General features: G+C 44.3%; 1 protein-coding gene across 1 annotated transcript in view; it reads left to right on the forward strand.

Annotated features, from left to right (window-relative positions):
* Positions 1-4,199, forward strand: part of si:dkey-288a3.2 (protein phosphatase 1 regulatory subunit 37) — a 62,784-nt gene extending 58,585 nt beyond the window's left edge. Inside the window, exon 12 of the mRNA XM_034859132.1 lies at positions 3,112-4,199. Coding sequence (XP_034715023.1) covers positions 3,112-3,246 — 135 coding nt within the window. The 3' untranslated portion in view covers positions 3,247-4,199. The remainder of the gene's footprint in view (positions 1-3,111) is intronic.
* The last annotated feature ends 12,665 nt before the right edge of the window (positions 4,200-16,864 follow it).

Raw genomic sequence — 16,864 nt, forward strand, 5'->3', positions numbered from 1 at the left:
GAAACCACATTTGGTGCTGTAGTGAGTATTTTTGGCAGCAAGTGTGTTTGTGTGTGTGTGTGTGTGGGGGTGGGGGGAAGGGGGGTTATCAGTCTGTGGTACATACATACAGACCTTGTTAATAAAGACATACACTGTAGGTTTGGGTCTGCACATGGGATTTCTTGACAAGGAGACAAATATAGAATTATCCCAGCCTTGTCCTGTAATTGCTATGTCATACTAATCATAGAGGGTCATTTTACAAAGCAGCGAAGCCTGCGACCTGCCATGCTTTACTCAGGTCAGATATATGGTCTGTAGCTCCAGCTAAAGCCACGGGGTGGGGGGGGCACTTGTCAGCCTCATTACATAGCATATGCTCCTCACCGCTACACCAGCCGCTCACTATATGCTGACTGGGTGGTGGTTTGGTGCCAGGGCACTGCCAACATGTCCCCATGGGACTGTGGAGACAGGCTGGGGACACTGCTCCCCAATGTAGGTACAGAGTCCATCAGGGTCAACATGAATACATTCAGTACAGTAAATGGTACCCTATATCACATGATGGTTGCAAAATAGGTTTCACTGCTTGTGAATTTAAAAAAAATTATTATAAGAGAAATATTATTTGTTCCTTAAAGCAGTTATTTCTTGTTGACTGTGGTCCTTTCTTGTTGTTCTGATGTATGTGGTCTGATGCTGTTGCCCAAAACAGTGCTGGGAAATTGTTATATATATATATATATACTTTTTTCTTTCTTTTTTCTGTGGGAGCCATCTGGTGGTCAGACTTGTTACCTGGGACTTTAAGGGCTCCTTGCTCAGGGGTCTCATTATAAACATGGCGTACGCACCAAACGAGGCTGTTAATGTGCGTACACCACTTCCCACGCAAAGGTTTTATAAAAAACTGCCTTGACGGCAGAATGTGAGGTCCTCCACGCAAACTCTGACCCATGTGTATGCACATTTGGAGACAATGGGAACTGGGGACGCAGATGGTGAGGAGGTGGACTGATGCCGGGCAGCAGACAGTACATATGATTACTCTTAATATTTTATTAAGTATTGATGCCTCACACACGTCTTTTCTCTCCTTATCATCCACGTTCTCATTAACGTCCTCGTTAACAGTCCAAACTTTAATACGGTGCATAAGAAAACCTGCATGAAGAAAAGTGGGTTTCATCTTCTTTTATTGCTCTTCTTCTTCTCTCCTTCTTCTACTGCTCTTCTAGTTTTCTTCTTCTAGTTGTCTTCTTCTTCTACTTTTCTTCTACTTCTCTTCTTTTTCTACTTCTCTTCTACTTCTCTTCTACTTCTCTTCTACTTCTCTTCTTGTGCTTCTTTTCTATTTCTGCTTCTTTACTTCTCTTCTTATTCTAGTTCTCTTCTTCTACTTCTCCTAGTTCTCTTCTTCTACTTATCTTCTAGTTCTCTTCTTCTACTTCTCTTCTACTTCTCTTTTTCTACTTCTCTTCTTCTCTGTCTCTTCTACTTCGGTCGACATGCAGGACATGATGACAGGTCGGACTCGAACCCTGGACCTCTGTGTTAAGGTATCTGTGTATATGTGCGCCTGCTGTACTACTGAGCAGGAACATATTTAACCCTTTCCACCCACGTTTCTGTGTGGTGTGTGTGCTCTACAGATGGATAACATGATCTCGGTGAAGGCTTTCAACATGGCGGCCCTTTTATTCCACTCACAGATCCTCACTAGGCCATTGGCCTTCTGCTTATCTGGACCAATAGAACATGAGCACTAGAGTCGGCCTTTCAAAGAGTTGTCCCTGGGGATTTGGAACATTCCAACAAGCAGTTTGTGTTTGGCACCCAGGGGCAATAATCAGGACACCTGTGTGTGTGTGTGTGTGTGTGTGTGTGTGTGTGTGTGTGTGTGTGTGTGTGTGTGTGTAAATCCACTGTATCCTGGGTTTATAGTGTGTGTGTTCCTGAGTCTCTTTTGATCCCTTTGGCTCCTGTGTATGGCGTCCTTGGCATCCCTCTTTCTCTCTCTCCAGAAGGCAGTAGCTGTGAACCCTGACCCCCTTCGCTGTCCCCCGCCACCACCACACACACACACACACACACACTCTCTCTCTCACACTCTCACACTCCAACACACGCAGACAAACCTTTCACCAGCAGAAGGTTGAATTGCTGTTCTCCACATGCCTGCCTCTCACCCATGCAGCCCCCCACATCCTCCTCCTCCACCGCCTCACCTACCCCCGGTGTTGGCAAAAGTATCTGTGTGTGTGTGTGTGTGTGTGTGTGTGTGTGTGTCAGGCGGGCGGGCGGGCTGCTGCGTGGTGAGCGTGCCCTCTGTCATTCACGCAGAGCAGCCCTGTCCAACTGTCACTTCCTGACAAGCCGATAATCAATCTCTTTATTAACTGCTCTGCTGCAGACCGCCGCCACTGAGGGGAGGGGGAGGCGGGGGGGAGGGGGAGGGGGGTGTACTGAAAGGAGGGAACACAGGGAAGGGCTCGCTGCAGCTTAAAAGTTAAGAGTTTGTTTTTTGGTAAGGAAACGGTTCCTTTTTAATGCAGCCAGAGTGATTTAATTAAAAGAATTGTCAATTTCTTCATTAATGACGGAAAGGGAATATGTTTCCTAACATGGGGGTCAGGACCCCACAGAGGTCACAACCCTACCTACTCTTCCTGTAAGGGCTGCTGTTGGTTTTGGGACGCTGGCCTTTCCTGACAACATCACCGCCATCGTCATAGCGATCATTTATAAGGCGGGAAAGTGCGTCTGTGGTTGCGGCGATTAGCAGCAAGCCAGGAGGTCAGCACCCTGCTGTCTTCTGCGCTGTCCTTCGTCTCCACACTTTAATTTCTTCCTTCTGTTACTTCTATGCTGTTCTCCTCTTCCTGTCCTCCATCCGCAACTAAAAACACGTTCTGTCCGCTCACGTATCAAATCACTAACTGAAGGGGTAAAGAAAGTATAAAAGTACACTGATGCATGATGTAATAACTAACATAAATGTAAAAATCTAGGTCAACTGTACAGTACTGCAACCACGATGTCAGATAAGTTGGTGGTTCCCTTCTCAGTTTTATGCTAATCCTGTTGCCTGGCTTTGATGGTTGGATGTTTGTGTTTGATCAACAGGATGTGTTTCTGACGGAGACGCAGACAAGGCTTCAGTCGGAGATCACCCGGCGCTGTCTGGACAACGCCAGCCGCTCCCACCTCGCCCCGGACCCCTCTGAGACTTTACCCGCCGAGGCCGACGGACCAGCCTGAGTCCCGCCTGAGCTCACACACACACACACACACACACACACACACACACACACACAAGGAAAAATGGCTAACCTTGTACAGATCACCTCAGAGACCACTTATGGATTCAGTCGTACTGGAGCTGTGTCCCAATCTCCCAAACCCAAACAGCTGACTGCCAGATATATGCGAATAATAATTCTATCGCAAATAATGATCACCATAAAACTCCAAATCCGGGTAATAAAGGCTCAGTAGAGCTCCCTAATGAAACACCGGCCTCCCCACTGCTTCCCGCCTAATGTTCCCGACGAGCCGCTCGCCACTTTCCATAAAGCAATTTTGCAGGCCCACTTCAAACGTGAATCACCTAGAAATGAAGAGAACTGCCCTTCCCACCCTCATCGTTCTGAACTCCCCCACCGCCCCCCTCCCCTTCCTACAACGCTCACACTGGAGCTCTGGGTGTGTGTCTGTGTCGCAAATCCCTGTTTGCTTGTGTTCCATCATCACTTAATGTTCACAGTGATGCATTCACACTCCTTTCTCTCTCTGTGTGTGTGTGTGTGTGTGTGTGTGTGTGTGTGTGTGTGTGTGTGTGTGTGTCTCATTACTCTGACAGAGGCATCAGCCATAAACTCAGCCAAGTTCCATCTGCATTAATCAACTGAGCAGAGCGCAGACAGGCAGACGTTCAACAGCAATACAATGGGAAACAGTTGAGCACAGTGCATACAGCTACAGTCAACAGAGGAGTGGGGGGGGCAGAAAGTGTGCTTGCCTGTGCATGGCTGGGTCGTCTGCAGGTGATGGGTTACAATATAGCAGCCTACAGGTCCAGCTGAGTACTTTAGATACATATTCTGATGATACATCATTTTACTTAAGTATAGTTTTCAATGCAGGACTTTTACTCGTAACAGAGTATTTTTACAGTGTTGCATTAGTATTTTTACTGAAGTAAAGTATCTGAATACTCCACCACATTTTCTGAGCATACCAGACTGTTTACTATTTTTTGCCTGTACCCACTTAGTCATTCCATTACTGATGATATGTGTGTAAATATTTGATGAAAGCGCTCATTGTCAGCCTTACAAAATGGAAATCAATGTGTAGGGACCTACAAAATTACCTCTAAATTAATACAAAAGTGTTTGTCATACAGCTAAAATACATGGATAAATTGTGTTTCATTTTATATCTGGGTAAATTATTATGGATTATGGATTAAGCATTATGGAAAACAAATTTTCATTGCATTATTTCATTGCGATTTCCTTTGTTTTGAGTTGACTTGTAATGTATTTTAAATAAGTAAGTAGAGTGTTTCCTTTAGGACTGGTTTTGTAGCAGTGGGGGCGGGTCTGTCCAGACAACAACTGGTGCGTTCGGGGAACCAGGAAAAAAACTAGGAAGAAAACTCTGTTCTTTTCTTGAAGTTTTCTACATAACCGTGACATGACACTGTCATAAAACCTTATAAACAAGTTATAAACTGTTATGACATAACGCTTTTTTAGTGACATTCGGTTTTATCATGACAAGTTATGGTTAGGGTTCATGCTTCCTGACTGTGTCATGTGAGTGTTATCTGTTCATGACTGTGTCATGTCATATCAACTTATGTAGAAAACGTCAAGTAAAGTGAATCCACGTTTTTTTCTCTGATACACATAGAGGACATTTTCATAATGTTCAATACCTTTTGCTGCCACCAGCCCCCCCTCCTCTCCTCACACTGGCGCCGCTGTATGCCTGCACCATGACTTTGTCTTTGTCTTCAGTTCAAAGACTGTCCAGTCCCTCCAACATCACAGTGGCAATGGAGTTGGCCTGAGTCTGCGTAGAAACGTCCATGGTCACATCTGATGGGATTGTTAGGAGTCTTACTGATTTCACCTCCTCTGTGATGCCTCCCCTAATGACTGATAACATACTATCCAGCAGCTCATAATCTTTGACTTTCCCTTAAAGACTGTGGCACTTTTCAACTGCTCTTCTATCACCTCGTCCAGCAACGCCACTAAGTCAACAAGTCCATGAAAAATCCAAGTTTCCAGAGCCCTTGGTTTCATCTTTGCCTTGCAAGGCTAGCTCAAACACCCCACAAAACGCAAAAAAGGCTATTTACTAATTCTTTAGTTGCCGATTTTTCCTGATTCCTTCTTCAACTGAACGGTGGTTCTCTCAGAGACACGCCATCGAGTTGCTCACATGCTCCACAATGATGATCTTGAAGTGACTGATGGCAAGTGGCGCTCTGTCTCATGTGGTGTCCGAATAATCGGAAAGATTAGTTTAAACTAAACTACAACACATCTTCCTTGTAGATCAATGTTGATTCTACGTTACACATTAAAAGTCCAAAGAATGACTTCCCAAATCAGGTAACTGGACAATCGAGGAGCGCATGAAGGTAACGTAGGACATCAGGGCGAGCCCTCCCAGAATCCATAGAGCTTGCCTTGCAGGGACTTTACGTGAAAATCTATCACAGCGATGTGGGTGATTGTCAGCCAGACTCAAATGGCATTTAGTGGCGAAGAAAAACTTCCTTATAGGGAGAAACCTGGGAAGGATTTTAGGCTCAATGGAGACAAAACCAGGTCCGCGCCACCTGTTGCATGCTGGGTAGATTTGTGTCCGACTTGATCCCGATTCGCTCTGACGTCACGCACACGCGGGCAACCATGACCTCACTTGCTCACGGCAGCCGCAGGTCTGAGACGCAGGCAGGCAGTTGCTTTTCACTGACTGCAAGACGCAGGCGGACCTAAAGCATGCTGGGAAACGCCAGCCTCTCAGCTGATCTAACACAGAGTAGTTCCTCTCCAACGAGCCTTTTGACAGACAGGTTTGTCTACTCTGCTCCTGACTGGCTAGTAGTCCTTCCCGAGGTACTGAGCATGTGCGACTCCCAACACAGATGGAACAGAAGTGAGATGTCTCACTCTGTAGCTAAAACAGAGAGCTCAACACACAGGGTGAAAAGAGGAGCTGCAGCAATGTGCAGTACAACAAATATATGGGGTTTTTGGAAAAATAAACCATGTCCAACCTATTTTGATATAACCTCTTAATACAATTATGAATCTTTATTATGATAAATCAACCACATATTTCAAGGGATATTGTTCACTCACCCAGAATAGATCATCATGTGGACACCATTTTGACTCCGTCTGCAGTAAGTTGTGGGTTAGATGTACATGCAGCCCAGGGACACAAATACAGAAAGTAGTATGCAGTGTGAGTGTACTGGGGCCCGTGGGATGGGGGGCCGTAGTCAGACTGGGCCTTTCAGCGATGTGTTGGGCAGAGTGTGAGAGTGACTTGTGAGTGATTCAACTAATGGGGGGGGGCCCCTGCAGAAAATGTTTGTGTGTGTGTTTCCTAACTAGTAACTAGCGTGCACTGGGACCCGTCTTAACTAGCTTACGCCGTTGCTGCCGCCCCTGCAGATCTGTACCTCCCGCTATGGCCTGAAGGGCTTTAAACTAAGAACTAAGGTGTGATCAGATGAAGGAGGCTTAAAGAGCTCGGATCTGCTGTGCTGGATGTGACAATATCAGTTTCATCCCTCTCATGACTAACACATCCACAGCCGCCTGCACCGCCTCCCCTTCACCAACACATCACTTGTGAAAGATCCAGTGATTGACAGATGAGATCAGACAAGTGTATTTAGCAGGGGAGATCGCTTCCTTTCCTCTGTGGGATCAGAGATTCACCCCCCTTACACACACACACACAATCCACACATCCTCCCTGATGACACTCCACTGCCCCCGTGCCGGAATGGGAGGTGGATGTGATTTTTCTGTGTACGTGTGGAAGCAGACTGACAGCAGCATGTGGCTGCCAACGTGACTCAACCCCACCACCAACTTCACCTGATGTCTCCGCTCATCGCCTTCATCCACCTCTTGCTCAACCTCCTCCATCATAACCCATGTGGGCATGGCGGCCTCCCAACCTCCATCTCCTCCAGCCAAAGTGGGCCCACAACTGGTTTCAGGGCCAAACCTGAGCCCACTCATTGCCCCTCCCCACACATACACACACAGACACACAGACACACACACACACACACACACACACACCCCAACCCTCCCTAAAGCCCAGCGATCTGAACCTGATCCAGTGCTGATGGCATGAGGCAGAGGAGGCAGATGCCTGGGCAGTGGGAGTAGGGCAGCGTCCATGACGGGACCAGGCCTACTTTATCATAGTTAGGAAGGAGTGGGGGCAAGGCATGAATATCAGCATAGACAAATACAACACACGCACACACACACAAAATGCAGAATAAAGCAACCTTTTAACTTCTAAAAGTGGTTTTCAGTGAGTGACAGCGCTGATGCGGGCAGGTTAATCCCCACTGTAATGGACTAAAGGGAAAGATGCTGAATAAAAACAGCAAGCAGTACGGTCAAAGTATTCTGCAAGTTCTCATAAAATGTCATTTTACTGTATGTTTCCACTGAAATGTAGAAAGAAGTCGGAACGGAATTATTAACTTTTGTTTTCTGTGTTATAAAAGTAAAGCACTTCATACCTGGACTGGGTTTTTAGATCTGAGCTCGGATCCAGCAGGTTTCTCACTGAAGTCCAAAGAAGTCCAGTGGGCTGTGTTTCCGACTCCAGCAGCCAAACCACTCCAACGTGTGTACACTATTCTCTGTCCGAGTAGCATGCATCTTTAAACCCTGAAATTCACATATATGGCCCACCTAGCAAACCCCAATGTAGTCTAATAAAGTCCTCCATCCATGAAGGTTACATTAGGCTTGTGTTGAAACTGTTAAGGCGACGTGTTGATTCCCTTTATGATCATTTTGGAGGTTGCAGTTTGTGGTGGTGTTGAACTGTATAGGACTTGGAAATATGATGAGGTGAAGTTTTGCTCCGCGCTGATGGAAGGAGTAGGTCAGCGCTGGTTGTAATCATTCATCGCAGTCTGACATTATGGCTGAGCAATTAGGCAGGACAGTTGTGTACTTTACTAATGAACAATGGTTGAACGAAGCCTCCCTCAACGCTCCCATCCATCACCCCAAAACATCCTTGACTTCTCCAAGCACACACAAACACACACACACACACACACACACACTCTGCTGGCTCCCTAAAATGAGCATCCACCTCACACACACACATACACATGGGTCCTGCTGTTGTTGGGCTGCTGGAGGTGTTTCCAGCGCTTTGATGAGTTTCTGGCCGATGCTCTCAGCCTCCCTGCTGAATGTGTGGCTGCCTCTCCTCCTCCTCCTGCTCTTCGTCTTTCCCCCTTGTCAACACAATCCTTCCATCCATCCGTCCTGAGGCCCGAGCCCGGCAGGGGCCCATCCACCCCTTGCAGCGTCCTCTGGGTGCTTTCTGCTTCTCCTCTCCGCCCCCCCCCTCCAACTCTCCTCACATTTGTTGTTGGACACCAGTGAGCACCTGTGATTTATTACATCAGTTCACTATATGCATAACTCCATATTAGTTATTAGCTGTAGCCAGACTATTCTCAAATCTTAACATTATAACCTAACATATGTTTAAGTGACAACAATGCTGGTCCAAGTCTGTCATGCTAAGCTAATGTTAGCTGGACTATTGTGTCATTGTCAAAGCTTTCCCATGGTTAATAATAGCCTGCAGTGAAGATAATGCATTTCTTTGGCTTTTTGTTTAAGGCTTGGTTACATGGAGTTGGTCAGAGGGCCTAAACGTGAAATACAACAAGATTAAAAGTCTTAATCAACAGTCCCTAGAGACAGCAAGAGTTATTAATACTCACAGAGTGTTGGATCGAGCAACAGACATTGTGACACATTTGCTGTTGACAAAGTGGTTTCGGGACTATGTTTCTTTACTGGGAATCCCTCCTGGATAATTTAACAAGAATATCATGTTGAATAGACAAAGATGACTGGACCGCGGCACTGTGCTGACTGGTGGCTTAATACATTCTCCTTTGATAACAGCCAAGAAGCTGCTGGTTCTCATTGTGGTGGAAGAGGAAGCAGATTGCTCCTCTTCCTCTCTCATGTTGGCCTGCTTGTTGGAATGACACACGCCCATTCATTAGTGGAGAGATAGTGGGTGAAGAGGAGGAGATTGCTTCAGCAGGCCTCTTGTGGCTGTGCCAACTTTTGGGAAACAGACGATGGGAGTGGAAGTGGGGAGCGAGTTGAGACTCCATGTATACTCCCAATGAAATCCAAATCTGGCTGTCCAACTGCCGCTGAATATAGAGATGTGAGAAAATGTCAGCGCCCTCAATGAGACTCCAGGGGGCCAGATGTATAAACGATTTGTACGCACTAAAACCATGCGGGGGGGTCTGGGTCTGCGTGGACAGGGGCCTCATTCCGACATGGTTTTAACATGCTTCCTGAGTGACCCGATCACAAGTGGACAGCAGTACGATAGTTTTCACCTGGCAGTAGAATGCGTCTACATGTTGGGTCATGCTTTCACACAGGAGACCGCCGTTTGTGTCCCAAACAAGACTAAAAGTTAACGTTGAATGTTTTTATGTTGATTTGCTATGGTAGGCGCTATATTTTTGGACAAAAACGTCATAATAATCTTTCATCTTATTGTAATTCACGTGGTCTGAGAGAAAACTGTACATCTACACCTCCTCCTGTGCTATTTTGTCTGGGGCATGTTCACTCTTAAAGCGGTGTGCAGCGTTTTGCTACGGTTTCCAGGCTGAACCAAATGTGCCCTGGAAACAGTGTAAAACTATGTGCAACTATGTGATATTTTTTCGATCATTTGTTTGGTTTGTCAGAGGTGTTACCTAATCAGCAGCGACATGCATGTAAACGCTTGCTATGGAGGGTGTTCAACGCACCGTTGGTTCAGTTTAAGTAAACGTTTTGCTACGGTTTGTCGGGGCTGAACGAGCCCCAGGCTTTAGGAAATCTAGCCGTGACAGAAGACACTAGGCTTGTTCTGGAGGAGCTGCGCCTCGCCTGTAAAGAAGAGGGGAGCAGGCGGCAGCAGCCGGCCGGGGTGACTTAAAGCCACCGTCAAGTCGGACAGTTTCCGGCCGATTCCAGCCGCCTTCAGGCTAAACAGGAAGTCACAGAAACACTCCCACCCTGTTAGTTCTGATTCTCATTTAATCAAATGTTATCAGACCCATTTAACAGCTTACAAGGTCTCCAGTTTTTATTATGACAGAGTAGCTGTTTAAATGCTCTTCATGAGATCTGTTGCTAATGTTAATAAACAACAGGCTGCAGATGATCTGTTATCTGAACCGAATTCAAACAGTTTATATAAAATGTCATCATACTGAGTCAATTCTGAACCGATCAGCTGTTAGATCAGATCCCAACATGCCCAGGGTCTTACAGTCGGTGAAAAGCAACTGCGTCGGCTGGCTCTGGGCTGGAGGTTATCATTGCCCACGTGTGCATGACGTCAGAGCCAGTTGGTTGATGAAGTCGGACACAAATCTAACCAGCATGCATTGGGCAGCAATTGCCAGTGACCTGGCTCATCTCCAATGAGCCAATTGGCTAAACACAGGTCATTTCAGAAAGAGATAGAGCGTTCCTAGTGACTGTTCGGAGTATCCAGACAGAGAGGGGATAGCAGCAAAAAGAGGTCTCACTCTGCTCGCTGTTGATGTTTCTTTTTTATTTCTACCAACTGCAGCTTGAATTTACTATTTTAACCCACCCCACAATCTTTTCCGAAACCTTAGTGGTGCAATGGTACCACGACACGGCCAAGCAGACCAATCACAGTTGTTGGGGTCTGCATCGCCTCTCGGGACCATACATTGGCCTTTAGACTATGTCCCGACCGGTAAATTAGCTCTCCAAGCTAACATCAGTCAAAGTGTTGACATATGAATGCAGCAAACATGCATTTTAGATGAAGGAGATAAGAGTATATCCAGTTTGGACAGCGCTGGTAAATTGTCTGTATGAGACGCAGGAGGTTTCTCCCTGGAAGTTCTTGTAATCGACACCATGCGGTCGGGTCTATAGGGACCCACAGCTCGGAGGTGGTTTTCTGGACATGGTCAGCATGTACTGTATGTTTGAATGGGTGTGTGCGCATGACTTTAGGCTTTCTGATTTTGTTCAGTTCCATATTGTAGCAGTGACTTTCCAGATGAAGGCTCTTAAACAACCATACATTCATTTTGTCCTAATAACCATCCTTTTCCCCTCCTCGGGATTCCACTCAAAGAAAAGCACAACGCTGCAGCTCCTAACCCTGACACCTGCTATGGCGCCGTGCAGTCGTTTTGATAAATTTACATTAAAGGAGGTGAGGCGTCTGGAGGCGGAATCAGCTTTCCACTGCCTTTAATCAATGAAAAACGTTTTTGTGGCCCTCCGGAGAGCGAGTGGAGCCGAAGATAAATATTGGCAGAAAAGAAAAATGTGTCGTCCTTCCCAATCGAGGGGGACATAATGATATTCAAAAGGAGACCCCCTGTCGAGATGCAAGGCAAACTGTTCCTAAGCAACAAAACACATTTTCCCTCTACGAGTGCTCAGAACGAGGCTGGTGGCAGGAATTTTGGTGTGTGTGTGTGTGTGTGTGTGTGTGTTGGTGTGTGATTGGGGCACTGACAACTTAAACCGGTGTGTGTGTCATTCTGTCTCTAAAAATTGTGTCTTTGTCTATTCGGCCATGAATTTGTAATTTGTGTGTGTCTGTGTGTGTCTGTGTGTGTGTGTGTGTGTGTGTGTGTGTGTGTGTGTGCGCTTGTCCATCAGCCAGGTTGTCAATGTTTGTCTGTCAGTTCTGTATGTGTGAGCATGCATGTGTCTGGTGCTTGATTCAGTGTGTGTGTGTGTGTGTGTGTGTGTGGGGGGGGGGGGATTAAGGGGTGTTAGGGAACAGTGACCAGCATCAGAGAGAGTGGATTCAGCCCAGATGCTGCCACACACTCAGACATACATGGCTTACTGCAGCTGATGGCTTGTATTAGTTATGATGAAGGATCACATATCAGCGGTGGCCAAATGTTAAAGGTTCTCACCACCATGGAATTTGATGCTGTCGCTGCATACTGACAACAAGTCACTTCATTAATAAATGCCAACAACAAACCCTTCCACACACTAAAGTTCTTCAGTTAGGTAATTATTAAGTGCTCGTATTTTGCTCATTTTCAGGTTCATAATTGTATTTAGAGGTCGTACAAGAACTGCACAGATCCCGTTTTCACCCTGTGTGTTGAGCTCTCTGTTCTAACTACAGAGTGAGAAATCTCAGTTCTGTTCGCACATGCTCAGTAGCTAGGTACGGACTACTAGCCAGTCAGAAGCAGAGTATGAGGGCCCAGACAATACCAAGGTAAGGACTACTAGCCAGTCAGAAGCAGAGTATGAGGGGGTTCCCTTTTTCACTTTGCAAACCTATAACATGCACAAAAAAGATGTATAACACGATGAAGGAAAGGCAAAAAGCCCGAAACAATGCAATCACTTTATTATTAATAATGAGTAAAGCTTCTGGATGTATTAGAGCAAAAAGGAAACCACAGAAATGTGGAGTATGTTATCCTGTCAGTTTAGTTAGTTCTCAAAGTAAAGAGCCTGATATACTCCAAAACAGGTGGTGGGAAATAAATACGATTACTTAAGTACTGTCCTTAAATCTTTGGTGCGTCGCTTTTTGATATTAATGAACGTCTGTTACATTCGAGACGTTGCCAAATGAGTTGCTCCAAAGCTAATTAAGACTCTCAGCTTTCTCTCTGGATGTCTCACTGTGACTACGTTCAGAAGGTCGGGGCTTCCGGTGACCTTACAGCACACAAGCTCAAGCAAAGTTAATGACCTCTTCTGAAGAGTCCTTCGTGTTTTTTAACCAGCAGTGTCCTCCTTGGCCACTAGCAACTGTGTGGAGGAGCAGGGGGGGTGACTTGTATCATGTGGACGCGCCGACAGTGTTGTTGTCATTACTTCGAATTCCTCATGGGGGAGACAGAAACTACGCACTATAGCTTTAAGTCCAATTTGGAGTATTTTCATTATCTGCTACTTTATACTTCGACTGCACTACAATGGTGAGGGGAAATATTGCACTCTTTACTCCTCTACATTAATTTAATAACATTATTAAGAAATGTAGACTCAGATTAACAAAATATTATACATACCACTTGGATCCGAACTAAAATATGTACAATATCGTTCATAATGGCAAATAAATGTCAAATTTAGAATAAAGTAAAGCACAGAACATCCTCCCAGTCAAGCAATGCTCCAAATGGCTCAGTCTGCACCCCTGACACTTCAGAGGATAACATACACACCTGTGCAACACTTCTGGAAGGAAGTCACTGATAAATTGTCCCTCACCTTGGACTGTAGGATTCCACTCTCCACACTATATAACTCAACACTGGGCAGGCCAGGGAAGTGTCCGCCATGGAGCCCCTCAGCACCCAGACATACCGGAAAATACAAAATACATAAGATATATTAGGAGGTTCAGACAGACCATTCCCACTACCAGTAATAGAATAGTCTGTCAATAATATGTAGAAGTCAACTTAAAACTCATAAGATAACTTCTTTAAAAACTAAGGCTTAGTCTAAGGGAGGTGATCACACAGGTGGGATAGCAAAGACCGGAAGAGAAGGCACAGTTTTTGTTTATAATATTGACTTAAAAAAATGAAAAAGTGACCTAATTGCTGACACTGGACGTGACACTCAAGTCAACAACTCTGGTTTAAAAGGGCAAAAAGTATGTGAAGGACCAAAATATAGCACAATCAAATAATGACTATTGAATGTAAGTATTTCAATAATATAGCAGCGTTTAAAAAAAGATATATAAATGGTTTGCCAGAATGGAAGTCTACACAGGAAAATGGGAAAGGTACTTACACGTTCTACGAAAAATGTATACTTATATTTATGTATGTGTAGGCATATATACAGTATATATTTCTTGTTCCCATTTCTTTTCAAACTTATCTATTCTAAATTTCATCCATACTTTTTTCTTATGATTTTTGGTTTTTGCCAACTACCACCCAGTTATCAAATACTTGTAACCTCCCCAGGACAACCAGCCAGCTTTTGTACAGAATCTTTTCACATCAGTCTGAACCTATACAATTTATGGTTATTTTTTTACAACTTGACAAAGCTTATCCAATCAATCAATCATTTTTATTTGTCACATGATATCGTAGAGGTACAATTCCCGTGCAATGTAATCCCATCTGCACAATTCAATGTATGCATGATTCATCATGAAGCAGAATGTGGCCGTCAGAAAAATGTTCCGAGTTGTTTGCATTTCTCTAAAACAATCCCAATCGTCTTAGCTGCGGATGCAGAGGCACTGAGCACTGATTCTCATCTAGACTAGGACAACAAAGAGCTGAACCAGCAGAAACTCCAACTTAATGACCTTCATACCACTCAAGTTTCCTTTGGCTTTTGTTCATGCACAACTCACCAAAGTTCAGTGTGGATGGTTCCTGGTGGGTTGGATTTTATAATTGCTTATTTGATAATAGTTGTTATTCAAGGTATCATAATAATCATGTGCTGTTTGGACCAGTGTGGAAGGACAACTGCTGTCGTACATCCTAATTGTACATATAATTAAAAGAAATAAAAACATCTCATCCCAGATTATCTAGAGAATAAGAACACTGAGAAATCCCCTAATCGTCACCTTGTCAGAGAGAGGGACTAACTCCTGTCAGCTGATACATGATCTAAGACTGCCACCTAGTGCTACAACACTGGTAGTAAAACTAAATCAAGTCAAACCAGACCTGTCCAAACACTGAACCCAGGCAGGAGCTCGACTGAAGTCTAACCTAAAGGTCAAAGGTCATCTTTGTTTTGGAGCATCCTGGTTCAACACTTCGAGTCTCCCTAACCTGAAAACATGTATTTGGCCCCTGTCTTTAACATTTCTACAGCACAGACAGACATTTTTGTTGCATTTTCACATATTTCAAATGATTTGCACTGTGTATATTTTCAGCCAGGTGCTTCGACAGAAAAAGTGTGATGTAAAGGCTGTCAAAGCTACATTTTGGTTGCCTTGTATAATTGCAAATATTGATTGGAAAAGGTTAAAATTGAAAATTTAAATATGCTTAACTCTAAAAAGAGCAAGTTTAGGCTGTAATACCGGCCATAGGCTGTTCTCATTTTCCATTATTGTTATTGTTAGCCTTTGCAAATCCGGCATAGCTGTGTTTGTAGTGCTCAAAATGTTTCTTATGTAAATAAAAGTACCAACACTACCATGTAATAATCCATTACAAGTATTTGTAATTGAACTAAATGTAAGCTACTATTATTAAGCAACACAGTTATGCAGTTGTTAGCGATGTTGCATCCCAGCAGGAAATTTGTGGGTTGGAAGGTGCTGTCCGGTCCCTGTGCCAGCATAGGTTTTCTCCAGGTGCTTAGTGGTCTTTACAGTTAAATTTAGCCGAAAAATGGTACAGATGCTGGAGGCAACTGCCTCCAACTAGCCTACTGCTCCCAATAAGTGACAAAATAATGCAAACATTTTCCTATTTAAATGTAGTGATTTGTATAGTCACAGGGTGTACAAATAACAAGGTCACATGAGACACAGTCATATTCTAACTGTATACAAACTAGGAACTATATTCTCAGAAACTGAAGCAGTGCTACTTCTGGTACTCAGGCGGAGTGATTTGCTCGCAGCACCTAAGAAGCCCCGTGGTGATTAGCAGAGAGTAACAACGGTGCTTTTCAGGTATAGTAGCAGTGCTTCGCCTGCTGTGGAGAATAGTTCCCAGTTTGTATACAGTAAGAACATGGCTGTGTGTCATGTGACCTTGTTATTTGTACACGCTGTGACTATACAAATCATGCACAAAGATGAGAAGGGCATGAATGAACTTATCTAACTCTGGGGGATACGGTGAATAAGCTAAAGTCCTAATAAATTCCTTTAAATTGTTAACACTAATGAATGGGGCCATTGTGCATAATTAGTACTTTTATTGTTTATGCTTAATGTATGTGGCTGCCCATACTTAAGTACTTTTTGTAAGATTTGAATGCAAGACATTCACTGCAGTATTACTGGTACTGAAATAATACAATTACATTCAAGATCTTCAGACAGTTCACTAAGATAGAAAATTTGCTCCATGTCCGATCGCATAAGACTATGACAATATTTTAGTATCATATTTACTGTCTAAATCTGTGTTTCACTTTAAAAAACTCTCCATATAGTGTTTGTACCTGGACTCACAGATGGTGCAGGCAAATTGTCTTGCAGCGGCTTGCGTCACCATGTTTCCCAAATAATCTCAACTCATTTCCCCACGTGGTGATTAAGTATGTACGATGAAATAATTTGGTGTTCCGTCGCAACCAATTATGTACACTTTGGAGTCGCGAGTGGCAACATGAGAGGTACACAAATTAGCTGCCATTTGTAACATTTATCCTTCCTGGATATCAGAAGCCAAATCAAAGCAATTATGGCCCGAGCGTGTCTACTTTGGAGTTTACCAAGTTCATTACGCAAATTAACTTCCTAATTAGCTTTTGGCTTCATACACACTTTCAGCTGCTTTTTTAGGGTGCTTTCAAGCAATGGCCGGCACACAAGAGCCCAAACAAAACTGTGTGTA

The sequence above is a fragment of the Etheostoma cragini genome, chromosome 20 (genome assembly GCF_013103735.1).
Source record: "Etheostoma cragini isolate CJK2018 chromosome 20, CSU_Ecrag_1.0, whole genome shotgun sequence".
Classification (NCBI taxonomy): domain Eukaryota; kingdom Metazoa; phylum Chordata; class Actinopteri; order Perciformes; family Percidae; genus Etheostoma; species Etheostoma cragini.